We start from the raw sequence: 27,507 nt of genomic DNA, 5'->3' as shown, positions 1-27,507 counted from the left end.
TGGACAGCAATAGATTTATTAAATATTCCAAAACATAAAAAGAGACACAGACCAGTAAAAAATGAAAACCAGGGCCCTCAAAAGTTATCAAAGTCCGTCGTCAGATGCGCTCAAGCGTACAGTGGCAAGAAAGGGAAGGAGCATTGTCATGAGGACGAAGAACAGCCAAATCCCATAATTTCACCAAAGTGGATCCAAACCAGTCCTTTTTCGAAATGTCCAGGAGGGTTTATTATTATAAGAAACCCGTTCGATGTCCTTGCGAAACCAAACGATGCATAAATGAGTACATAAGAGTCGGTGCAAAAAGTACAAGGATCTATCGGCTCAGTTAAAGGGAGGGATGCGAATCGGGAGCTTTAGGAATCGGATGGGTTTGAAAGGTCAAATTTGGATGGATTTACATCAACGTTGTCGGATTTCTGCAGTTTCACGCTGCTTTAAACTACTGTGGCCCCCTCCTATGGAACCATGAGAGTTGTAGTTTTACAAGGGATTTAGTCTTCTTAGCCAAAGAGGGTTGGAGTGTCACCAAACTACAAATCCCTGGATCCCACCTTTGTGAGCTGGGTTTCTGCTATATGGAAACAAGCCAAGCAATGATCGAAGGCATCTTGTTGCTTTTTATCCCAGATTTTTGGAAGTATCAGCATCCCAGTGCTGGAAAATTCAACTTTTTAGAATAATCTGTCCAAGATTTGGACTTGGGGCCGTCTCTACACTGTTGAATTAATGCAGTTTGGCACCACTTCAACTGCCGTGTTCAATGCTATGGGATCCTGGGAGCTGTAGCTTGAGGAGGCGCCTGCACTCTTTGGCAAAGAAGGCTAAGGACCCTGTAAAACTCCAACGCTGTGGATTCCATAGCATTGAACCAAGGCAGTTAAAGTGGTGCCAAAGAGCATTAATTCAACAGTGTGGCTGTGCCCTTGAACCTGTGGCTGTTTAATGGGATGCGCCCAGGTATCGAATCTAAAGGTTCACTTACTGTTTTGCACTCAGATGATGCACTTGCGGATAAATTCGTGTTGCAAATGCACTGCGTCAAAGTACTGTCTCTTTTGGGGCTGGATGAAAAACCCGGTCATGTTTTTAATTGGAAACGGGTGACAATCCTATCCTTACTTCCTCCCCACTGTACGGATCTAGGGAGGGGGACGGGGATGATGATTTAGAAGAGACTGAACTTTGATGTTTGGGAACCCATGGGTCAGAAGCAACTAGAAGCCGGTTGCCTACGAAACTCAGCAAAATGAAGAGCGAGAGATGGATGGCGCTGGAGCTGCGGTCTCAACCAGGAGGAGCCGAGCCCCACCTCCCATCATCCACCGCTAACGGCGGAGGGGGTATCACTTGGCCCCCTGGGCCTCGGACTCCTCCTCGTCGTCTTCGTACATCTCGCCTTCTTCCTCGGCCGTGGCATCCTGGTACTGCTGGTATTCGGAGACCAGGTCATTCATGTTGCTCTCGGCTTCGGTGAACTCCATCTCATCCATGCCTTCGCCGGTGTACCAATGGAGGAAGGCCTTGCGCCTGAACATGGCTGTGAACTGCTCTGAGATGCGCTTGAAAAGCTCCTGGATGGCGGTGCTGTTGCCGATGAAGGTGGAAGACATCTTGAGCCCCCGAGGCGGAATGTCGCAGACAGCCACCTTTACGTTGTTGGGGATCCACTCCACGAAGTAGCTGCTGTTCTTGCTCTGGATGGCCAGCATCTGCTCGTCCACCTCCTTCATGGACATGCGGCCGCGGAAGACGGTAGCCACTGTCAGGTAGCGTCCATGGCGAGGGTCGCAAGCCGCCATCATGTTCTTGGCATCGAACATCTGCTGGGTCAGCTCTGGGACGGTCAGAGCGCGGTACTGCTGGCTGCCTCGAGCAGTCAGTGGCGCGAAGCCTGGCATGAAGAAGTGGAGACGCGGGAAGGGCACCATGTTGACAGCCAGCTTGCGTAGGTCAGCATTGAGCTGCCCAGGGAAGCGCAAGGAGGTGGTGACGCCACTCATGGTGGCTGAGACCAGGTGGTTGAGGTCGCCATAGGTTGGGGTCGCCAGCTTGAGGGTCCGGAAGCAGATGTCATAGAGGGCTTCATTGTCGATGCAGTAGGTCTCGTCTGTGTTCTCCACCAGCTGGTGGATGGAGAGGGTGGCGTTGTAGGGCTCCACCACTGTGTCGGAGACCTTGGGTGAAGGCACCACGCTGAAAGTGTTCATGATCCGGTCAGGGTATTCCTCACGGACCTTGCTGATCAGGAGGGTGCCCATGCCAGACCCCGTGCCACCCCCCAGTGAGTGGGTCAGCTGGAAACCCTGCAGGCAGTCGCAGTTCTCACACTCCTTTCGCACCACATCCAGGACAGAGTCCACCAGCTCAGCCCCCTCCGTGTAGTGGCCCTTGGCCCAGTTGTTGCCAGCCCCGCTTTGCCCTGCAGAGGAAGAGACATGGGAACGCTTGGGCTCAGTCAATGATCAACCTTGGAGGCCATGGATTTGCCATAGAGAAGGTGGTGAGGCAGCTCATTGATGGACTTGCCCACTTGCACAACTCAGTTGGAGAGGGTAGAGGGCCAAGTCATCAATGGACTTACCCCGTTGACCATCCCAGGGGAAGACAGTGATGTACCAACCCATGCATGGACTTGCAGTTGACCAACCCATGTGGAGAAGGTGATGGGCCAGCTCATACAGGGACTTGCCCAAACCGGATGGAGAAGATGGTAGGCCAATTCATGAATGGACTTGCCCAGCTGACCAAGCGCAGTTGTGGGCCCATTCATTTATGCACTTGCCCAAGTGGAGAAGGGCTCATGAATTGACTTGCCCAGTTGACCTAATAAGGTTTTGGTCCCACTCATTTGTGCACTTGCCCAAAACAGCTGGAGAAAGTGGTGGCGGGCTAATTCATGTATGGACTTGTGTAACCCAGATGGAGAAGGGATGGGTGAACTAACATATGGAGCTTCCCAACCCAAGGACAGAAAGTGGCAGGCCAACTCCTGGATGGACTTGTCCAGTTGACCATCCCAGGTGAAGATAGTGGTGGACCAGCTTATGGATGGGTGTCCCAGTTGACATCCCAAATGGAGAGGGTGGTGGAACTACACACAGAGTGTCACCATTAAGTGAGAAATGACTTGAAGGCACATATGATAAAATTAATCTTAATATGCTCCCTTTAAAGCATTCTCCCTCCTCTCTCCTTATAGGCCTCCCTCCAATCCAGATGTTTCCCATATCTCCAGTTACTCCAAGATCCAAATCCCTTCAAAATGGAGCAGTTAAAATCCTGTGCATCATAAGGTCTACCATTGGCTTTGGGAAGAACCAGGTGCCAGCTTAGGAGCTCTATGGAAAAGCTCAAGGGGCCATACCAAAAATAAAGTTGTCTGGTCTGAAGAGATGTCCAAAAGCCCCGGAGCGGACGCTGTCCATAGTGCCTGGTTCCAGGTCCACCAAGATGGCACGGGGAACGTATTTGTGTGCTGGAGAGACAAAGAAGGCAATATAGTTTAAGCTCAATAAGATCCCATAAAGAGCCCAAGGGGTTCCATTGCAGAAATTGACCTTGACCCAAGGGCTGGTAGTCTCCATAATGTGGCTAATATCCCAACCTTTGGGAAGGCAACCAGGAGGACTTACAAGAGGCCTCATTGTAATAGACGCTGATCCTTTCCAGCTGCAGGTCGGAATCGCCCACATAGTTCCCGCTGGGGTCTATGCCGTGTTCGTCACTGATCACCTCCCAGAACTAAAGAGAGAGGAAAACAAATAGAAAGAAAATGATTAGACAGAATAAATCAATGCAATGTATGTTCATGTGTGTGATGGAAAGGAAACTCTGTGGCAGGTTTGCCTTGGCAAGAAAAGAGGAACGCAGGTGGACAAACTGTCCTGAATTTGCAAGACCCAAGCCAAACTGTCGATGCATCTACACCAGGCATGGGCACTTCGGCCCTCAATTGTGTTTTGGACTCCAACTCCCACCATTCCTAACAGCCTACCAGTTGTTAGGAATTGGGGGAGCTGAAGTCCAAAACACCTGGAGGGCCAAAGTTTGCCCATGCCTGATCTACACTGTGGAATTAATGCAGTTTGATTTTACAGTCGTATCTAGCTCTTGGAGCTGTTAATATATATTTTTTATATTATTATAGTGTCTCCCCAGAGTGGTGGCCATATTGATATATATATATATATATATATATATATATATATATATATATATATAAAGAGAGAGAGAGAGATTGATATGATGAAGTTGATAACTTGTAATGCAAGAGTTCTTTGGGAAGGCTCTGTAGATCAGTTAAATTTGAGATGCATTTACTAGCTGCCGTTTCCAAGGGCCACATAGCACGGATTTTGCATGGATTGTGCAAAGAAAGAGGAGGAGCCTTTCCCTTGGCTTGCCTTCTTGAGAGTTGAATGTGCTTCCCTGGCCATGGTCCTGAAACCAAGATGTCTTGTTTACCTGAAGAGAAACTTCTCTGGCTTGCAAATAGCAGACCTCGAATCATGGGAGTTGTTTTGCATTCATTCTCCAGTGTAGATGCTCAAAGGGATTTGTGCAGAGTCATCTTCTGAGTAAATGGCGAACATGACCTTGCATGACGGCTCTCTGGCGCACGATTCAGGAGCCATGGGTATCCAGTGTGCAATGCAGCAAGAGAATCGTGTGCAGCTCAGGGGCCGGGAAGGGAGCATGAGAGGCCATGTTTACATATCAGAAAGTATGTCCCATTGAGGAGAAGAGGCCAAGCTTGTTTTCTGCTGCTCCAGAGACTAGGGCACAATGAAGCCATGGATTCAAATTGCAGGAAAAGGGATTCTACCTCCACATTAGGAAGAACTTCCTGACAGTAAGAGCTGTTCATATGCTGCTTGAGAATCCCTTGGTGTCTCCTTCCTTCTTTGGAGGTTTTTAAGCAGAGATTAGATGGCCATCTGTTGGGAAGGCTTGGACTGAGTTTTCCTATGTGGCAGTTTTACAAGGTCTTGGTTCTTCTCTGCCAAAGAGCCAGATTTATAGGAATTGGTCCCTTGCCATAGAGGATGCTTGCCATAGATGCAGGCGAAACGTCAGGAGAAAATGCCTCTAGAACATGGCCATATAGCCTGAAAAAACCTACAACAACCCAGTGGTTCTGGCCATGAAAGCCTTCGACAATATGTAGATGCACCCTTAGTAAAACTACAATTTATTTATTTACTATATTTATATACCGTCCTTCTCAGCCCTCAGGCAATGCAGGGCTGTTTACAGAGGCAACGATTCGATGCCCAACTTCTAGGATTCTATAGTATTGAGTGGTACCAAACTGCATTAATTTTACAATGCGGATGCACTCAAAAGTGGCCCTGGGTCCAAAATCTCAGCTGTATTCTGGTGCAGCAATGCATCTGGAGAACCCCATATACTTTGGCCATAAAACAAGAGGATAAATTGTCGAAGGCTTTCATGGCTGGAATCATGTAGGTTTTTCGGGCTATATGGCCATGTTCTAGAGGCATTCTCTCCTGCATGTTTTGCCTGCATGTATGGCAAGCATCCTCAGAGGATGCAGGCAAAATGTCAGGAGAGAATGCCTCCAGAACATGGTCATATAGCCCGAAAAAACCTACAACAACCAAGAGGATAAATATCTAATAATAATCTGGGCAAATGTTGCCTCGAGCAAAGCCATGATGGAAGTGAGGGGAGAAATGCTTCTCTTTCTCTCTTGTCCTCCCCGCAATTAACCTTGGCCCAGTTCTGGGAGGGATTCATAGGACACCGCATGATGAAGGAAAGTGCAGATCTCAAGGCAGAGATAAAGTAAAGCCCTTTGTCCCGGGGACCGCAGTTCTGCCTCAAAGGGGCCCTTTCCCCCAAGTCAACACTCCCTTTCCCCCTCTAAATCCCAAGTGGGGATAAGGGACCCTGGGGATATCAGAGAGCAGCTAATGGTCTCAAAAAGCGGCTCTTAAAAACCTTAAAGGTCAACCAATTTAGCCTTTGGAAATTGCAGTTCTTTTTACAGCGTTTCACCAAAGAACATCAGAGGCATCACAAGTTTCCTGGCTGTTTTTGCAACTGACTTTGTTTTTCTTTGCTACAGATTAGCAGAACTACCAGCCTGGAGGAATTATTATTATTATGTAAAGGTTGTAAAGGTTGTCCCCTGACATTAAGTCCAATCATGTCTGACTCTGGGGTGTGGTGCTCATCTCCATTTCTAAGCCGAAGAGCCAGCGTTGTCCATAGACACCTCCAAGGTCATGTGGCCAGCATGACCGCATGGAGCACCGTTATTATTATGAGCAATGTTTCTCAGCCTTCTTAATGCCGCAACCCCTTAATACAGTTCCTCATGTTGTGGTGACCCCCAACCATAACCCAACAATGGAATTGAACCAAACTTGGCACAAATACTCCACATGCCCAAATGCAAACACTGGTGGAGTTTGGAGAAAATAGATCTTAACATTTGGGAGTTGTAGTTGCTGGGATTTAAAGTTCATCTACAAACAAAGAGCATTCTGAACTCCACCAACAATGGAACCAATATTGGCATACAGAAGTCCTATGAACAACAGAAAATACTGAAAGGGTTTGGTGGGCATTAACCTTGAGTTTTGGAGTTGTAGTTCACCTGTATTCAGAGAGCACTGTGGACTCAGAGATCTGGACCAAACTTGACACAAATACTCAAAATGGCCAAATGTGAACACTGGTGGAGTTTGGGGGAAATAGACCTTGACATTTGGGAGTTGTAGTTGCTGGGATTTATAGTTCACCTACAATCAAAGAACATTCTGAACTCCACCAATGATGGAATTGAACCAAACTTGGCACACAGAACTCTCATAACCAACAGAAAATACTGGAAGGGTTTGGTGGGCATTGACCTTGAATTTTGGAGTTGTAGTTCACCTACAATCAAAGAACCCCACCAACGAATTGAGCCAAACTTCCCACACAAAATCCCCCATGACCAACAGAAAATACTGTGTTTTCTGATGGTCTTTGGCGACCCCTCTGAAACCTCCTCGCGACTCCCCCAGGGGTCCCGACCCCCACTGCCATAAATCTCTCCTCAACTAGTAAGGAATGTCAAGCAAGCTTCCCAATGACTTTTCTTGTTGTTATTGTTGTTGTTACTTGCGTTTATTTCTCGACTGAGATGCAAAGTCGGAATTCTTGCACCAGTCGAATGTGTTCAGGACCTATGGCTTTGGCAATTAATTATTTAAACACACACAATTAGCATGTGAATATATTGAGTATTAAAGCAAGGCTTCTTGATAATAATATCAATAATAATAATAACATATCTTGCTTTAGATTGAGATGCAAAGACAGAGCTCTGTTTCACATTGGTTGGATGCACATAATTACATGTGCATATGTTGAGCATTAAAGTGAGGCTTCCCAACGATAATGTTAATTATAATAATTATTTATATCCTGCTTTGGATTGAGACACAAAGACAGAGCTCTATCCTGCATCAGTCCAATGTGCCAATCTCAGGACCTATGGTTTTTGCAATGAATTATTCACGGGCACACAATTAGCATGCACATATATTAAGTGCCAGCTCCTCCTGGTGCATCACAATCAAGAGGAAAAAGACAAGAGGCCTGTGGAGGCGTTGCCCTATTTCTTTGCCTCAGTTGCTCAAGTTCCAGCCGGGCTTGGCATTGAAGCCGACGGAGCTGTCAAAGGCCGAAATGGATCCTTTCCAATCGTGCAAGGCCAGATTTGCAATTGCGGAGAAAGAAATGCTTCTTTGGAGCCCTTGGCCCTTTTCTTGCTGCAGAGGTGTGGCAACGGAGCCTGTGCGCATGCCTTGAAAGAGAGAGAAGCCGGCAAATGATGCAAAGCGGCAAGGAGCCTCAAATCAAAGAGAAAGGAAGGCAAGAGGGGGCCTGGCCGCCTCCCAAGCCTCATTATCGGGCTCGGGATGAGTGGCAGGTGCTCCCTATACATCTCTCTCCTTATACACAATGGGCAGGCCCTCCCTTTGGGGCCCAAGAGGCAGGGAATGGGGGGCTCAGCTGTGCTCCTGGAGGCTAATTCGATTCCGAGCCTACGGAGGGGGTCTTAAGTGCCAGTAATTACCCTCATGCAGCCTTTCCAGCCTGATTTTGAATGCAAAGCAAGCACAGATGTCCAGGTTCAGGAAAGGGCAAAGACGAGCCACGAAACTGGGCAGATTAGGGAGACTCTCTTTTGTGCCTGCGAGACACAGGCAGAGAAAAAACCCTATTTGTTTTTCCAAAGGGGTTTCCAAACACACCCACTGAGCCATACGTTGTGTCCCACTCCAACCACACCTTGCGTGCTCATTGTTTGCCAGAGGAAGGAAGCCCCTTGCTTTTTTCCAATTGTATTTCCATCCATTGCACAATATTGCTGCTTTTTGCAATGACCTCCAAGTTTGGCACTGGGCAGCCAAAGCGCTCAGTTGCCCAGATCTCAGTGGGGATGTTCCGGCCTCCAAACCCACCAGCCCGCATTTGTTTGGAGGATACAGGCCAGAGAGGAAGGCAGAGGCTTTGCCCAATATTATATTGATCTTTCCCTTTTATCTCAATTGAGATGGAAAGAGGAAAGGGGCTCGGATGTTCTGTCTTGTCCTCTTCTTCCCCAAAACTTCTCTGTCCAGGTAGAAGACACATCTCTCCTCCTTCCTCCATCTCTCCTTCCCTCTCTTTCCTCTACCTCCTCCCTTTCCTTCCTCTTCTTCCTTCCCTTCACTCCTTCTTTCCACTCCTTCCATCTATCCACCATTTCTCTCCCCACTTTCCTTTTTTCTCCACTGTTTCCTTCCTTTCCTTCAACCCATTCTCTTCTTCCTCTCCCCCCTCCCTCCCTCCCCTGCCCTTATCTCCTTCCTCTCCTTCAATTCTTCCCTTCACTCCTTCTTCTTTCCACTTCTTCCATCTATCCACCCTTTCACTCCCCACTTTCCTTTTTCTCCACTGTTTCCTTCCTTTCCTTCCTTCTATCCATTCTCTTCTTCCTCTCCTCCCTTTCCTCCTTCCCTCTCTACTTTTATCCCCTTCCTCTCCTTCAATTCTTCCCTTCACTCTTTCTTCTTTCCACTCCTTCCATCTATCCACCCTTTCTCTCCCCACTTTTCTTTTTCTTCCTTTCCTTCCTTCCATTCTCTTCGTCCTCTCCTCCCTTTCCCCCTTTCTTCCTTCTCTGCCTTTATCTCCTTCCTCTCCTTCTTCTCTTTCAATTTTTACCTTCATTCCTTCTTCTTTCCTCGCTTTCTATTCATTCACCCTTTCTCTCCTCCATTCCTTTTCCTCCACTGTTCCTTCCTTCCCTTCCTTCCATCCATTCTCTTCTTCCTCTCCCCCCTTTCCTCCTTCCTTCCCTGCCTTTATCTCCTTCCTCTCCTTCAATTATTCCCTTCACTCCTTCTTTCCTCACTTTCCATTCATCCACTCTTTCTCTCCTCCATTCCTTTTTCTCCACTGTTTCTTTCCTCTCATTCCTTCCTCATTCCTTTACTTCACTCCATCCATCCTCTCCTCAGTTTCCTTCCCCCCTTGTTCCTTCCTTCCTTCTTGCCTGCCTTTATCTCCTTCTTTTCCTTCTATCCGTCTATCCTCTCCTTCTTCTTCCACTCCTCCCTTTCCTTCTAAACTTTCCTTTTCTTCTTTTTCCTTCCTTCCATCCATTCCTTCCTCTCCTTCCTCTTCTCTTCCTTTCTGTCCTCCTTGCCTGCCTTTATCTCCTTCCACTCTTTCTGTTCATCTTCTCCTCCCTTTCCTTCCAAATCTTCCTTTTATCTCCTTCTCTTTCCTTCTATCCATCCATCCTATCCTTCCTCTCCTCTTCCTTTCTCCCTTCTTTGCCTGCTGCCTTTATTTCCTTCCTCACATCCTATCTATATTCTCCTTCCTCTCCTCTGTTTCCTTCTTCTTGTCTTCCTTTCTTCCTTCCTTGCCTGCCGCCTTTCTCTCCTTTCTCTCCACCTTTCCATCTTCGCCTTCCTTTCCTCCCTTTTCTTTTCTTTTCTTTCCTTCTTTTCCCTTCCATCCATCCTCCATCCATCCATCCTCTCCTTCCTCTCCTCTCCTTCCTTCCTCTTCTTTTCCTTTCTCCCTTCCTTGCCTGCTGCCTTTATCTCCCTCTCCTATCCATTTTCTCCTTCCTTTCCTCCCAAACCTTCCTTCCTTTTCCTTCTTTCCCCTTCCCTCCGTCCTCTCCTTCCTCTCTTCTGTTTCCTTCCTCCCTTCCTTGCCTGCTGCCTCTATCTCCTTCCTCTCCTTCTATCCATCTTCTTCCTTTCCTCACTTTCCTTCCAAACCTTCCTTCCTTCCCTCCATCTGTCCTTCCTTTGGTCCATCTACCACCTCCTCCTCCTCCTTCTCCTTCCTTCCACTAACACCAATGGCTTTGTGCCTCCCTAGGTGCAAAATGGGGAGACAAGGATGCCAGACAGACAAAGCAGCCAGGCCGCACCCCAACAATGAGCTTGCTGTGACTCCCAGAGAGGGGAAGAAAGACCCCCTTCCAGGGTTTCCTTGGAGGAAACACAATTGGGGCAGATTGAATGCTAATAAAGCCCAAAAAAAAGGCCAAGGGAGGGAAGGAGGGAAGGAGGGAGTGCTTAGCCAAGGTCAGGGCTGGCGGAGGGAAGGTCAGAGCCAGAGGGAAGGAGGGGCCCCTTTGTTCTGGATGCTGGGAGGGGCAGTCCCTTCCTGGGTGTGGCACGAGAGTGGGGGGAGTGGGTCTGAAGAGGGGAGAAGGAGCCAGAAAGAGGGAACGGGGCCCCTCCCCTTCTTTGTCTCCAGAGGAGATAGTTCCCCTTCCATTCCTCTCCCATCCCAAGATGCCCAGGGCTCTTTGGGGCAGTCTAGATGACCTCCAAAGCCACCAACTCCCCCAATTTGCTGCCTAGGCAAAGCCGGCTGAAATAATTGAGTTGCTGTGAGTTTTTCAGGCTGTCTGATCATGTTCCAGAAGCATTCTCTTCTGACGTTCCACCCACATCCACATCTATAGCAGGCATCCTGAGAGGTTGGATGGTCTGTTGGAAACTAGGCAAGTGGGGTTTATATATCTGTGGAATAATGTCCCGGGTGGGAGAAAGAACTCTTGTCTATTGGAGACAAGTGTGAATGTTGCAGCTGAATTGCACTGAATGGCCTTGCAGCTTCAAAGCCTGTCTGCCTGGGGTAATCCTTTGTTGGAAGGTGATTAGCTGGTCCTTATTTCTTGTCTGGAATTCCCCTGTTTTTTTAAGTGTTGTTCTTTATTTACTGTTTTGATTTTAGAGTTTTTAAAATACTGCTCGCAACATTCACACCTGCCTCCCACAGACAAAGAGTTCTTTCTCCCACCCTGGACATTCCACAGATACATAAACCCCACTTTCCTAGTTTCCAACAGATCTCACAACCTCCGAGGATGCCTGCCATAGATGCAGGCAAAACGTCAGGAGATAATGCTTCTGAAACATGGCCAGACAGCCCAGAAAGCTCACAGCAACCCAGTGATTCCGGCCATGAAAGCCTTCGACAACACAAAGATTGGTTCAGCAATCATGTCCCTTTTGTGAGACAAGGCACCCCTGATGTCTGCGGAAACAAGGCATGTGGGGTTTACATATCTGTGGTTCCAACAAACCTCACAACCTCTGAGAATGCCTGCCATAGATGTGGGTAAAATGCTACTGGAACATGGCCATACAGCACGGAAAACTCACAGCAACCCAACTCTTTGTTTGCTAGAGGCAAGTGTGAGTGTTGCAATTGGCAAGCTTGATTAGCACTGAAGAGCCTTGCAGCTTCAAAGCCTGGCTGTTTCCTGCCTGGGGGAATCTTTTTTTTAGGAGGTGATTAACTAGCCCTGAAAAACTCACAGCAACCCAACTCTTGTCTGCTAGAGGCAAGGGTGAATGTTGCAATTGGCAAGCTGGATGAGCACTGAATGGCCTTGCAGCTTTGAAGCCTGGCTGCTTCCTGTATGGGAGAATCCTTGTTAGGAGGTGATTAACTGGCCCTGAAAAACTCACAGCAACCTAACTCTTGTCAGCTGGAGGCAAGGATGAATGTTGCAATTGGCAAGCTTGATTAGCACTGAATGCCCTTGCAGCTTCAAAGCCTGGCTGCTTCCTGCATAGGGGAATCCTTTGTTGGGAGATGATTAACTGGCCCTGAAAACCTACAGCAACCCAACTCTTGCCTGCAGAAGGCAAGTGTTAATGTTGCAATTGGTAAGCTAAATTAGCACTGAAAAGCCTTGCAGCTTTGAAGCCTGGCTGCTTCCTGCTTGGGGGAATCCTTTGTTAGCTGCCTGACAATTGTTAACAAGTACCATGTCAGACGACACAAGGAAGCCATTGCAATATTATAAGCATGTGGACAATTTCAACAGAAAAGGGGAAACCATAATAATAATAATAATAATAATAATAATAATAATAATAAAAATAATAATTTATAACCTGCCACCATCTACACAAAGGGGACTTGGGGCACTTTACATGAGGACAAGCCCAGAAGTGCATTACAACAAATAAAAAATAAAATAAAGGAGTGCATTACAACAAATAAATATAAAATAAAATAAAAATGAACATAATCAGTGGCTACCAGTATTATTATTATTATTATTATTATTATTTAAAAAAAAACAATTCTAAATTCAGAACAGTAAACAAAGAGGTACACTCTGAAAACAGCAGAATTCCTGACAGGCAACAATCAGGTCCAGCTGATCACCCTCCCCCCCCCCCCCCCAACAAAGGATTCCCTGCAGGCAGGAAGCAGCCAGACTTTGAAGCTGCAAAGCTATTCAATGCCAATCAAGGTGATTAATTGCAACATTCACACCGGCCTCAAGCAGACAAGAGTTCTTTCTCCCACCCTGAACGTCATTCCACAGATATATAATATATAAATATAGTTTCCAACAAAAAAACAAAAGCACCCCTCTGCAAAGAAGTAAACAAAACATGCAACCCTTGCTCTCTCTTTTAAGGGAAGTCTGTTTGGCTACCTTGGCTCCTATCTGGTTGCCGCACTGGCCCGCCTGGATGTGGACGATCTCCCTCATGATGTCTTCGCGGGGTGTGTGCGTGGGTGAGTGGGTGTTTTTTCTCTTTTTCCCTCGGGCGGAAAAGCTTCGGAAGCGGCAGCGTCGGCGGCAGAGGCGTCTGGGCGTCGGCGGCGGGTTTTATGAGCGGCCGGCGGTCCAGGCGGTGACGTCACCGGCGCGCCTTAGCCAATCAGGGGCCGCCGCTGCTGCAGGGAGGAGGAGAGAAGAAAAAGACTGCAGCATCCCTGCAGCATCAGGACCACTGCAGCAGCTGTAGCCACAGAAGAGCATCCTTTTAAGGCAGGCATGGGCTCACTGTTGCACTTTAAAGGGGGCTTGTCCCGACTTACGAACAGATTCGACTTAAGAACAAAGCTACAGAACTCATCTTGCTCATAACTTGGGGACTGCCTATATGGATATATATATATCCATACTGCCTATATGGATACATACACACACGTGTATGTGTGCATATAATAATAATAATAATAATAATAATAATAATAAACTTTATTTATATCCCACCACCATCTCCCTAAAGGGGACTTGGGGCAGCTTACATGAGGCCAGAAGTGCATTACAATACAGTAACATAAAAAGCATAAAACAATATATATATGTATGTGTATGTATATGTATATGTATATGTATATAAATGTAATAATGGGATAATAATTCAAAGCAAGTCTGAAGCCCCATGGAACAAAAGGCTGGTCCTTTCCCCAGCTACAGAAAGGCAGAGTGAAAGGGAAAAAGGGGGGGGGGGAGGTATGACATACAGAGAGACCCCTCCCTTCCTCCTTTCCGCCTCTCCTTTGTTCCCAGCATTAGGATCTCCCCCTCCCCTTTTTTTCCTTTTTGGGGAGGGGGAAGTGGGAGGGGTCCCCAGATCTTCTTCCTGTCCTTCCTTCCTTTTGTCCTGATGGCAGGGACAAAAGGGTTGGAGAAAGAAGAAACTGACCCTTGGCATTGGGGGGAGGGGGGAGAGGGGGCTTTGGGAGGGGCAGGAAGGGGCGAGGCTTCCCCTGATTGACAGGAGAGCCCACCTCCCCTTTATAGGAATCAATAGCCAAGGACAACACTCCTGGTCTGTTTACCATGAAAGTGAAAAGAAAAAGAAAGAGAGGTCACATAATGATTAATGTGGATTCTTTCAAAATATGATAATAATAATATAATGAAATAATATTAATATTTAAAAAACCAAGTATGGATCATTGATATTGCAATCCCAGGCAACAGCAGGATTGGAGCAACTGGGAAAGCTGACACGATATGAGGATTTAAAGCTTGAACTGCAAAGATTCTGGTACAAGCCAGTCAAGGTGGTCCCAGTGGTGCTTGGTACATTGGGTGCAGTGCCTAAAGACCTTGGCTTGCACTTAAACACAGTTGGTGCTGACAAAATTACCATCTGCCAGCTGCAAAAGGCCACCCTACATTATTCACTGACACATCACACAGTCCAAGACTCTTGGGAAGTGTCCTACATGTGACCAATACAACAACCAGCATAGTGATCTTGTTTAATAATAATAATAATAATAATAATAATAAACTTTATTTGTACCCCGCCACTATCTCCCAAAGGGGACTCGAAGCAGCTTACATGGGGCCAAGCCCGAACAAAAATTACAATATAACAATACAAATTGCAATCAAATAAACAACATAACAGTAAAATATAAAACATCAAAGCATTTAAAACAATATACACAAAACATAGGAACCTTGGCTGTCAACTGAGGAATCTGTATAATTACCAAGTAGCAAGAGGAAGAACAGACCACAGAACAACAGACTGGTTCAAGATTGGGAAAGGAGTATGACAGGGATGTCTATTGTCACCCTACCTATTCAACTTGTATGCAGAACACATCATGCAACCTGCGGGGTTTGTCGAATTCAAGGCTGGACTTAAAATTGCTGAATGAAACATTAACAACCTGAGATATGCAGATGATACCACTTTGAGGGCTGAAAGTGAAGAGGAGCTGAGGAGCCTTCTAACCAATAAGTAAAAGGTAAAGGTTTCCCCCGGACATTAAGTCTAGTCGTGTCCGAATCTGGGGGTTGGTGCTCATCTCCATTTCTCAGCTGAAGAGCTGGCGTTGTCCGTAGACACCTCCAAGGTCATGTGGCTGTCATGACTGTATGGAGCACCATTATATCCCACCTCCATCTCCCTGAAGGGACTTGGGGTGGCTTACATGTGGAACAATATGCCTGGAACAACGCATAAAATAAACACACAATACAGTAAAAGAAAAAAACCACTTGTAAGATTAAACAATGATTTAAACTCAAAACAGCGCCTTATAACCTATGGTGAGAACAGTTGCAAAACATGGCCAACCATAACCAGGAATGGGGGAATAGGATAGTGCAGGTTGTAGCTCGTGGACTAGGGCATGGGACGAAAGTGCAGTGCTCTATCATTAATTGCAGACCATTGGGGCTAGACATTCTCAAAGGCTTGTCCAAACATTCAAATCTTCAATTCCTTCTGGAAGGAGGACAAGTGAAAGGTGAAAGGAGAAAGTGCAAAAGCTGGGTTGCAGTGAAACACAAAAAAACCCCCAAGATGACAGCAACCAGACTGATTGGTAACTGGCAAATAGAGGGAGAAAACATGGAGGCAGTGACAGGGTTTGTATTTCTAGGCAGGAAGATGACTGCAGATGCAGACTGCGGCCAGGAAATCAGAAGATGTTTCCTTCTTGGGAGGAGAGCAATGACCAATCTCGATAAAAGAATGGAGAGTAGAGACATCACACTGGCAATGAAAGTCTGCATAGTTAAAGCAATGGTATTCCCCATAGTGACCTATGGATGTGAGAGCTGGACCATAAGGAAGGCTGAGCGAAGGAAGAGAGACGCTTTTGAACTGTGGTGTTGGAGGAAAATCCTGAGAGTGCCTTGGACTGCGAGAAGATCCAACCAGTCCATCCTCTAGGAAATAAAGCCCGGCTGCTCACCGGAGGGAAGGATATGAGAGGCAAAGTTTATGTACTTTGGCCACATCATGAGAAGACAGGAAAGCTTAGAGAAGATAACAATGCTGGGGGAAATGGAAGGAAAAGAAAATGGGATTTTGGCCTGCATTCATAGGAGTGTAGTGTCTAGATCCAGGGGAGTCATGTACCCCTCTTTTCTATTTTGTTGTTGGTCATACCACACCTGGAATCACACTGTGTCCCATTCTGGGCACCACAATTGAAGGGAGATGTTGACTCTAAGCTGGAATGTGTCCAGAGAAAGAGGGCAACGCAAATGATCAAGGGTCTGGAGAACAAGCCCTATGAGGAGCGGCTTAAAGAGCTGGGCATGTTTAGCCTGCAGAAGAGAAGGTGAGAGGTGACGATGAGGGCAATGGATAAATATGTGAGGGGAAGTCATAGGGCGGAGAGTGCAAGCTTGTTTTCTTCTGCCCTGGAGACTGGGATATGTTACAATGCCTTCAAACTACAGGAAAGGAGATTCCAACTGATCATGAGGAAGAATTTTCGGACTGTGAGAGCTCTTCAGTAGGCTTGTTTGATAAAAAAAAATGTTCAAAACCTGTTTCGGATGTAGGGGGCGCTGGTGGTTCAATTCGGAAGTCAATTTCGATTTTCACAGAAAAAAATGTTCAAAACGTTTTGAAACTTCTGAGACTTCCGAATCCTTCCTTAATGGTTTGAAAATGTTATTTCCTGTTTCATTGGGTGGTCTTTACTTTGAAAGTAGTTGTTTTACTCCAGAAGCAGGGACGGGGAGCAAAGGGAGGAAATCCATCCAGTCTGGTTTAAAACGCTTCCTAGGCTTGAGACCAGAAGCGGGAAAAAGCTGAATCATTTCCGACTCACTTACCGCTTTGAGTCCCCCTCGGGGTGAGAAAAGTGGTATACAAATACTGTAAATAAATAATAAATAAATAAATTTACTGCTTTATAACAAAAATGGCAGAAAAAGCTTCGGAAGGGCAAAGGGACTTCTGGTTTTCTTAAAACTTCAAAATCGCTCCAAAAAGCAAATCTTTACGAATTTATTCTGAAGATTCCAACCGAACCTAACCATGCCTATTGTTCAGCAGTGGAACTCTCTGCCCTGGAGTGTGGTGGAGGCTCCTTCTTTGGGGGCTTTTAAGCAAAGGCTGGATGGCTATCTTTCAGGGGTACTTTGAATGTGATTTTCCTCTTCTTGGCAGAATGGGGTTGGGCTGGATGACCCACCAGGAGAATGGGGTTGGGCTGGATGACCCACCAGGTCTTTTCCAACTCAAGGATTCTATGAGTCTATGAAAAAGGAAGAGGGGCTGACCAAGGGCAAGGTGGATGGATGGAAGTGGGGGTGGCCATGGCTACAGGGAGCTCTGGTCTGAGTTGGTCCATGAGGTCATGAAGAGTTGGAAGCAACTGAACATATAAACAACCAAAGCTTTGCCTTGGCTTCCCTCCGAAGCTGAGAGAGCCCGACTTAAGCCCTGATCTCTAGGGTTCAAACTGATATCTCTGGGGAGTTTTCTGCTTCAAGGAAAAGGCAGAAGCTGTATTCGGTTCCCTTCCAGAACAAAAGGCAACACCCATCCCTTTCTTTCCCTCCCTCCCTCCTTTTTCCTCCACTTGCATGAATGGCAGAACGGGGCCAATGCCTGGATCCATCCCCTCCTCCCTAGAAAGCGAGATCATAATATTTTGCAAGGCTGTTTGGCATCACAGGGCTTCAATCCCGTTCTTCTATCCCTCTCCGAAATAATAAAGACAGTGGTCCATTGGCTTGAGCACTGCATTCAAATCCATGGAAGCCCTTCTCCTGGGAAAGGCATGGCAGATCCCCTCAAAGAAGAAGCCTGGCTCTTGGAAAGGCTCACCCTCCATTGGAGTCAACCTGAAGCCGGGGTTTAGTGTTGGAGCATTGTTGTCGTCATCATCATCATCATCATCATCATCATCATAATCATCATCATCATTTTTTCCTCTCTTAAATGAGACCCAAAACAGCTAACAATCCTAAAAATGCAATGTACGATGTAAAACTTGCCAACACTAAAATAACATGGAACTAGGAGGCCTGGGAGTTCCCGATGGCACAGTGGATTAAACTGCTGAGTTGCTGAACTTGCTGACCAAAAGGTTGGCAGTTCAAATCCAAAGAGTGGGGTGAGCTCCTGCTGTTAGCCCCAGCTTCTGCCAACCTAGCAGTTTGAAAACATGCAAATATGAGTACATCGATAGGTACCGCTCCGGCAGGAATGTAACGGCGCTCCGTGCAGTCATGCGAGTGGCCACATGATTTAGGAGGTGTCTACGGACAATGCCGACTCTTTGGCTTAGAAATGGAGATGAGCACCAATGACTGGACTTAATGTCAGGGGAAAACCTTTACTTTTATCTAGGAAGCCTGGGTTCGAATCCTTATTTGGCTCTTGCAGAGTGTCTCCATGCATTGGAGTCAACTTGAAGCCAGGGTTTAGTGCCGGTCTGTTGTTATTATATTATCATTGTTATAATCACCATCCCAAATCAGCTAACAATGTGTAAAAATACAACTTAAAACCTTCACTCTAAGACAGGATTAAACATGGAACTAGGAGACCTGGGTTCAAATCGCCACTTGGCCAAGGAAGCCCTACATTGAAACCAAATTGAAGCCAGGGTTGAATGCTGGGCTGTTGTTGTTGTTCTTGTTGTCGTCCTGTGGCAAGCATTTGTTCATCAGCAATAGCTTGTTGGTGCAGTCTCAAAAGGTTTTATTATTTTACCTTCGCTTTTATCATTGCTAACATTGTTATTTAAATATGCAAGCTTTTAATTGCGTTTTAATTATTGTACTTTGCACTGTTTTTTAAACTTATATTTCAAAAGTTGTATCTTAATGCCCAAATGTACGTTTCACTCATGTTCAACTGGCTCTCTTAATGCAGGCCATTGACCAAAATACAAATGTTCTGTTCTGTTGTTGTTGTTGTTGCCGTGCTTTCCTCTTTTAGAGGATACTCAGAGCAGCTAACAATGCATATAGGATCAAATAGCCAAGAGGAAGGCGCGTCAAGCCAGCCCCAACCCCAACCCCAACCGGGACCACCTTCCACCTGATAACAAATGCCCTCACTGTGGGAGAAGATGCAGATCAAGAAAAGAGCTCTACAGTCACCTACGGACTCACTGCTGGGACACTACACTTGGAGAACCATCTTCCTCGGACTACGAGGGATCACCTAAGTAAGTAAGTAAGTATGCGTAATCAGCAGCAGAGTAGCAAAGCGCAAGGGCAGATGCCTTCACTGTGTCTGGTTGTGATCCCCAGGTTGTGCCAGTCACCTTTCGTATGGTGTTATTTCTAGCGCCCACTTTTTGCTTGATAGTCAAGCAGTGCTTCTTGTAAGTCAGAGTGACTCCCGAGTATTTTGATGTGCATCAATGTCCCGGAAGTCCTTTGAGCAATGTCTTCATAGATGGCCGATTCTCTCACACCAGAAGCAACTTGCAGTATGCAAACAAACCAGGACTGATTGCAGATCTTTGAGACCTGGGTTCGAATCCAGACATGGGCCAACTTCGGCCCTCAAGGTGTATTGGACTTCAACTCCCACAATTCCTAACAGCCTACCGGCTGTTAGGAATTGTGGGAGTTGGAGTCCAATACACCTGGAGGGCCGAAGTTGGCCCATGCCTCATACATACAAAGAAAGAGAGCCTTTTCCTTAGCAATGGGTCCTTTTCTCTCATTCTGAGAAGCCAGAAGGATTGGGCTCATCAGGAATGGAAAAACACTCTGATCTCATGCTGGCTTCCCGAATGTGGCTGCGCAGTCATGCCTCTTGGGAGCCTGTCTGGCCAAAACCTTGCCTTTTCTTTTTGGCAAGGAATGAGATGGAAGGAGCCTAGAAATCCCGCAAAGGGGGAGCGGCTCAAGCAAAGATCATCAAGAGTTTGAGGATTGCCTTTCACTTGATCACTGGTGGTGTTTGGCAAAAATAGACCTTGACATTTGGGAGTTGTAGTTGCTGGGATTTATAGTTCACCTGCAATCAGAGAGCAGGTGACAACTCCCAAATGACAAAATCAATGCTCCCCCAACCCCACTAGTATTGAAATGTGGGTGTATGGTGTATGTGTGCCAATTTTAGTCCAGTGAATGAAAATACATCCTGCATATCAGGTATTTATATTACGATTCCTAACAGTAGCAAAATTACAGTTATGAAGTAGCAATGGAAAAAAATGGTTGGGGGTCCCCACAACATGAAGAACTGTATTAAGGGGTTGTGGCATTAGGAAGGTTGAGAAACACTGTCCTAAGATGAGCCTATTCTTATTTGGAGATATCAGGAGTTGAATGCAGGACCTTGGAAATCACCAAGGCAATGGTCCTTCCCTTTCCAGCAGGTGGCGCTGGGCCTTCAGAGCCAATGAGAATTCTCAAAAAATAGTACTATTGTATTGTCGAAGGCTTTCATGGCTGGAATCACTAGATTCTTGTGGGTTTTTTCGGGCTATAGGGCCATGTTCTAGAGGCATTTCTCCTGACGTTTCGCCTGCATCTATGGCAAGCATCCTCAGAGGTGTGAGGTCTGTTGGAAGTAGGAAAAATGGGTTTATATATCTGTGGAATGGCTGGGGTGGGGCAAAGAGCTCTTCCCTGCTGGAGCTAGGTGTGAATGGTTCAACTGACCACCTTCATTAGCATTTGAAAGCCTGGCTGAGCCTGGGAAAATCTTTTGTTGAGAGGTGTTAAGATGTGCCTGGTTGTTTCCTCTCTGCTGTTTTGCTGTTGTAATTTTAGAGTTTTTTTAATACTGGTAGCCAGATTTTGTTCATTTTCATGGTCTCTTCCTTTCTGTTGAAATTGTCCACATGCTTGTGGATTTCAATGGCTTCTCTGTGTAGTCTGACATGGTGGTTGTTGGTGTGGTCCAGCATTTCTGTGTTCCCAAATAATATGCTGTGTCCAGGCTGGTTCATCAGGTGCTCTGCTATGGCTGACTTCTCTGGTTGAAGTAGTCTGCACTGCCTTTCATGTTCCTTGATTCGTGTTTGGGCATCGCTGCGTTTGGTGGTCCCTATGTATTCAGACATCAGAAGAGCTGCAAGACCAAGAACAAGCCACGAGAGTAAAGATGAAGATCCACCCAGAGGAAAAGTGTTCCTGCTATACATCAAGGGAACCACTGACCGCATAGGGAAGCTGATGAGGAAACACAACATACAAACAATCTACAAACCCACCAAGAAAATCCAACAAATGCTACGTTCTGCAAAGGACAAGAGGGATCCTCTCACCTCTGCAGGAGTCTACCGTATACCATGCAGCTGTGGACAAGTCTACAGAGGGACCACCAAACGCAGCATTGCCCAAACACGAATCAAGGAAAATGAAAGGTTTCAGGTATATGTGCACAATGCATACATACACGACTGGAATGATATCACAGATCCAGAAAAGACAGTTCTCAACAATGGATGGGAATAATGAGCAGAAGGGAGGCAATAAATACTGGATAAAAGATGGAATGCATGCATCAAAAAAATCCAGCCCTAAATACAAATATATCTAGATCAGGCATGGGCAAACTTGTGCCCTCCAGGTGTTTTGGACTTCAATTCCCACAATTCCTAGCAGCCTATTACAGCTCCCAGAAGCCCCCAGCCTGCGAATGCAGGCTGGGGGCTTCTGGGAGCTGTAGTAGGCTGCTAGGAATTGTGGGAATTGAAGTCCAAAACACCTGGAGGGCCCAAGTTTGCCCATGCCTGATCTGGAAGCATAGCCATGGGCTGGGTCCTTATGTCCAGAGAAAGATGGGGCAGAACTAAATTAAATAAATAAATAAATTAGAAATTATGTGCATGAGATTGAGGAAGGGGAGGATGGATGGATGGATGAAAAGAAGGAAAAAAGGAAGGAGAGGATGGATGGATGGAAGGATTTAGAATGAAAAGGCAAGTGAAGACACATCCACTCTCCTTCTGTTGGTTTTCATCCCTGGACTGCACAAGTCTCGTGTGTCATCAAGTCTCCAGTCCTCAATGAGTACCTAGAATAGAAATAGGATTAGAGTGAGGGTGTTGGGGTTCAGCCTGTGTGTGAACCTGAACCTGATTCTCTGATTGTATTCCCTGATGCCAATGTAGATGTCAATGTGAATTCTGAGGCCAATTTAGATGATGATGGTTCGAGTAGTGAAAATCCTACAGCCTTGGAAAGTGAAAGTCAAAATTCCCATGAGAACATGCATTCCAAGCCAAGCGGAGAAGTTTCACTCCCTTTTCCTCCCAGCCTTAGTTCTCCAGAGAATCTGACACCTGGTCTGCCTAATAAGGATAGGCGGGGGCAGATTTGGCAGAGCCGGGGAGAAGCACAAAGTTTACGTAGGTCAACCAGATTGAGAGAAATGCAAACAAAAACGTCAGGCGTATCTCGCAATAGATTTCTCGGCCTTAAGTATGCCTGGCCTGAATGCAGCTTCAGACCAGGCATTGTTCCAGATTCATGTGCAAGCTTTTGCAGGTCTCCTGATTCAAGTGGCCTTGTTCCTCGGAGGTTTTCTAGTTGTTCCAAGTACGGTTAGTGGATTGCTAACAGGTTCCAGGATTCAGCAGTTTTGCTGTGGGTTTTATGATCTTGTTTATGGACATTTCGTGTTGCTGATTTTTACTGTGACTTTTTACCTTTGCATTTTTCCTCTATTTTGTATTCATCTTTCATCAATAAAAAAGGATTGTTTTCCTGAAGTCAAGTGTGGTGGATGGTTGTCTGAGGGTCCAGTTTCCTGCTCTGGGTTGCAACAGAGGGATTCCTCCCCACACATCCCTATGCATGTTTATCCCAGAAGGGCCCTTTTGTCTTTACTCTTCTTGCTTGCCATGATCTCCTCCCCCTTTGAAGCTGTAGCAATTGAATCTCTGTGAGGGAGGAGGTAAGAAGAGTAACTTCTTACCTCTGTGATGTACGAGGTAACTTCCAATTTATTTTAATTGCCCTGGGTTTTGGTCATGCGATCATTCTCCATTGCACTCTCTCTGCCTTTGTCTCCCTTCCAGGGAGGACGCATTTTGCCTTTCTCCAGGAAAAATGTAGCTGCTTGGATACTTTTGACTTGTTATCCTTTTACCTTCCTTAGAAGATGAGACTTAGTAAGCTAGTGAGCTCCAAGACCCTTTTCTATCTAGAATGGATTTCTTTTTGCTTGAACCTAAAGTTTTGTCTGTGCAATCTTGTACCATCCCGTTGAATGGAAGCTAATCCTGACTCACTACATGTAATTTTCTGCTGATTATCAAGTTTGCTTTCTAGCACTCTGCTATATTTATGGAGGAAAGATTCTGGAAAAGATTGTCAAGGAAGTGGTTTGCAAGCACTTAGAAACAAATGTGGTCATCGCTAATAGTCAACATGGATTTATCAAAAACAAGTCATGCCAGACTAATCTGATCTCTTTTCTCAATAGAGTTATAAGCTGGGTAGATGCAGGGAATGCTGTGGATGTGGCATACCTGGATTTCAGTAAGGCCTTCGACAAGGTCCCCCATGATCTTCTGGCAAGGAAACTAGTCCAATGTGGGCAAGGCAAAACTACGGTGAGGTGGATCTGTAATTGGTTAAGCGGACGAACCCAGAGGGTGATTTTCCCCAAGGCTTCCTCTTCATCCTGGAAAGAAGTGACAAGTGAAGTGCTACCAGCAGGGCTCCGTCCTGGGCCCGGTCCTGTTCAACATCTTTATTAATGACTTAGATGAAGGGCTAGAAGGAAGGATCATTACGTTTGCAGACGACACCAAATTGGGAGGGATAGCCAATACTCTAAAGGACAGGAGCAGGATTCAAAACGATCTTGACAGATTAGAGAGATGATTGGCCAAAACTAACAAAATGAAGTTCAACGGGGACAAATGCAAGATACTCCACTTAGGCAGGAAAAACAAAATGCAAAGATACAGAATGGGGGACAATGCCTGGCTCGAGAGCAGTACGTGTGAAAAAGATTTTGGGAGTCCTCGTGGACAACAAGTTAAAATGAGCCAACAATGTGATGTGGCAGCAAAAAAAGCCAATGGGATTTTGGCCTGCATCAATAGGAGCATAGTATCTAGATCTAGGGAAGTCATGCTACCCATGCTCTATTCTGCTTTGGTTAGACCACACCTGGAATATTGTGTCCAATTCTGGGCACCACAATTCAAGAGAGATATTGACAAGCTGGAATGTGTCCAGAGGAGGGCGACTAAAATGATCAAGGGTCTTGAGAACAAGCCCTATGAGGAGTGTCTTAAGGAGCTGGGCATGTTTAGCCTGAAGAAGAGAAGGCTGAGAGGAGATATGATAGCCATGTATAAATATGTGAGAGGAAGCCACAGGGAGGAGGGAGCAAGCTTGTTTTCTGCTTCCCTGGAGACTAGGACACGGAACAATGGCTTCAAACTACAAGAAAGGAGATTCCATCTGAACATGAGGAAGAACTTCCTGACTGTGAGAGCCGTTCAGCAGTGGAACTCTCTACCCCGTAGTGTGGTGGAGGCTTCTTCTTGGAAGCTTTTAAACAGAGGCTGGATGGCCATCTGTCAGGGGTGATTTGAATGCAATATCCCTGCTTCTTGGCAGGGGGTTGGACTGGATGGCCCATGAGGTCTCTTCCAACTCTTTGATTCTATTAATCACCCCAAGTGCGGATTATTTTGGAGCCTAACAGCTCAGATTCCTAACACTTTCTGAAGAGTGGAATTTATTATTTATTTACTTACTATATTTATTTACTATATTGCCCCTCTCAACCCAGAGGCGACTCGGAGCAGTTAAGACTACACAAACTACACAGAGCTCACATTCATATACACTTTCCACAAAATTCAGCTTTATTATTATTACTATACAGAAGATCCTTTGATACATACATATGCATTATCATCATCATCATCATCATCATATTTACACACTCAAATTCAAGGCAACTGGGTCGCATCATCAGTCCTTGCTCCATTTCCTTCTTAAGCAACCCATAGAGCCAAAATAATGATAGCCACAACAACTTGTTTTCCCTTTGAAGAACTCTTTGTCAATAAGGAAGGATTGGAAATTAGATTCAGATGACCACCATTGTCCTTTTGTCCAATTGGTTGAAAGCTTGCAATGACAAAATGTCTCTTCTGTGTATACCATACGTGGTGCGACCCAGTACGCAATCCCAGGAAAAATATCTCCTTCTCCAAAAACAGTATTGAAAAATAGAGTTCTGGATGCGACATAAATCCAAATTCAGAGGAACACAAAAGGCAAGGAGGCACGAAGGAGCATGGGTTTTAGTCTGTTTTCTGGCTGGATCTCTTTGGGTGCATCTACACCAGGCATGGGCCAACTTCGGCTTTCCCTCCAGGCGTTTTGGACTTCAGCTCCCAGAAGCCACTGCTGTGTTAGCCAATGATTGGGGATTTTGGGAACGGAAGTCCAAACACTTGGAAGATCAGCACATGGGAAACAATGAGATGCAAAGCTCAATCTTGAAGTTTCCTAGAAGTTTGGGGACTGAGAAGGAGAAGGTCTTGGAGGGAGCAGGAGTCTTAGCTTCATTCCACCTTCCCTGCTTTCCCAATGGCAAAGAGAAGCAAAGGGGAACTCAGGGAAAGGTTGGGATCGGTTTTTAGGTGGAGCCAAAAATGCTATCAGGAGTTGTTTTGTGCCAAGGAGCCCTGGAGCACGGCATTGCAGGAGGAAAAGAATACTAGCCAGGAAGCTTGAGGTTTCTCCACCATCTTTGTCCACCTGTCTCTCTATATCCTCACCTGAACTTCCACTCGCTAGACAGTTTGTGTGCCTCGGGTTCCTCTAAGGGAGGGCAGAAGGTCCAGCTTTCATAGAGAGCCATCAATGTTTAGGTGCCACTTGAATCCACGGCTCCATTGTGTCCTAGTCTCTGGAGCAGCACAGAACAAGCTGGCCTAATCCTCCTCAATGGGATCTCCTTTCCAATATTTAATTCTTCCTTCCTTTCCTTTCTCTCACTCTCTGTTTCTCTCTTTCATTATACTTTCATTATACCTTCCTTTGCTTTCTTTCTCTTTCCCGTCCTTCCCTTCTCCTTCTTTCCACCCTCCTTCCTCTCCCTCCCTTTCCTTTAATCTCATCCATCCATCCTTTCCTTTCTCCTCTTCCTTCCTTCTTCTCTTCCTCCCCTTTCTCTCCTTCTCTCCTCACCCTCCCTCCCACACTTTCCTTTCCTTTCTTTCCATGCATCCTTCCATGCATCCTTCCATGCATCCTTCCATACATCCTTCCATGCATCCTTCCTTCCTTCCCTTCCTTTCCTTTCTCCTCTTCCTTCCTGCCTTCTTTTCTTTCTCACCTTTCTCCTCTTCTCACCCTCCCTCCTTCCCTCCCTCTCCCTTCTCCTCTCCCTTCCTTACTTTTCTTCCCTTTCTCCTCAGTCTCCCTCTTTCCCTCCCACTCACCCTCCCTCTCCTTTCCTTACCTTCCTTCCTTCCTTCTTTCATTCATTCCCTTCTTTTCCTTTCTCCTCTCCCTTCCTTCTTTTCTTCCTCGCCTTTCTCCTCTCCCTCCTTCTACCATATTAAGAACAGCATGTCCTTCAAAGTCTTCTTCAGCTCCTGGCTACGGAAGGCGTAGATGACAGGGTCCACCACTGAGTTGCAGATGATGAGGATGAGGTAGAGGCTGAAGTAGTTGAAGTAGCAGGCACACCGGATAGGGCAGATGACGATGAGGGTCAGGTGGAGGAAGAAGGGTCCCCAGCAGATCAGGAAGACCCCTAAGAGGATGGTGAGAGTGATGGCCCCTTTCATGCTGGACAGCTGCGGGGAGCTCTTCTTCTGGGGAATGCTGGAGATGTGCCGTGCATGATGGCGGGCCAGGATGAACATGTGGGAGTAGAGCGCCAGGATGAGGCTGACTACAGCAACGAAGAAAACCACCAGGCAGATAATGACTTCTGAGCTGTCATTGAGGATGAAGACTATACTGACCACGAAGCAGATCGCCCAAATGGTCAGTATGAGGGCCTGCGCTCTCTGGAAGGTCATGATGTTGTGGTAGCGCAAGGCGTAGAAGATGGTGATGTAGCGGTCGATGGCGATGACACTGAGGAAGGACAGCGAGGAGAGGAGGGAACTGCAGATCAGCATGTCCATGATGCTGTCCATATGATGCATGGTGGACTGTCCCAGCTGCAGCAGGCCATGGTCGTTGAGCAGAATGAAGAAGGTCTCCACCACATTGCTGATGCTCACCAACATGTCCGACATGGCTAGGCAGCAGATGAAGTAGTACATCGGGGAGTGCAAGTTATGGTTCTTTGCGATGGCGGCCACCACCAGCAGGTTCTCCACAAAGCTGATGGCACCCAGGATGAGGTAGACCTCATGGGGGATCACCAATGGCATCTCGGAGGAGCAGTTGCCTCCCTCAGTCCCATTGACAGACAGGTTGCTAGCCAGCGTGGCATTGAAGATAGTGTCCATCTTCTGGACAATACG

General features: G+C 46.3%; 1 protein-coding gene across 1 annotated transcript; it reads right to left on the bottom strand.

The window, feature by feature from the left end:
* TUBB3 (tubulin beta 3 class III) lies at positions 1-27,507 on the bottom strand. Its single transcript, XM_067471171.1, has 6 exons — positions 26,581-27,507; positions 17,898-18,006; positions 13,004-13,182; positions 3,639-3,747; positions 3,371-3,481; positions 1-2,425 (listed from the first exon to the last, which is right to left on the bottom strand). The coding sequence occupies exons 1-6, from the start codon at positions 27,490-27,492 to the stop codon at positions 1,350-1,352; spliced, it is 2,496 nt and encodes an 831-aa protein (XP_067327272.1). The 5' UTR covers positions 27,493-27,507; the 3' UTR covers positions 1-1,349.

The sequence above is a fragment of the Anolis sagrei genome, chromosome 8 (assembly GCF_037176765.1).
Source record: "Anolis sagrei isolate rAnoSag1 chromosome 8, rAnoSag1.mat, whole genome shotgun sequence".
NCBI lineage: Eukaryota > Metazoa > Chordata > Lepidosauria > Squamata > Dactyloidae > Anolis > Anolis sagrei.
This window is presented reverse-complemented; position numbering and strand designations above follow the sequence as displayed.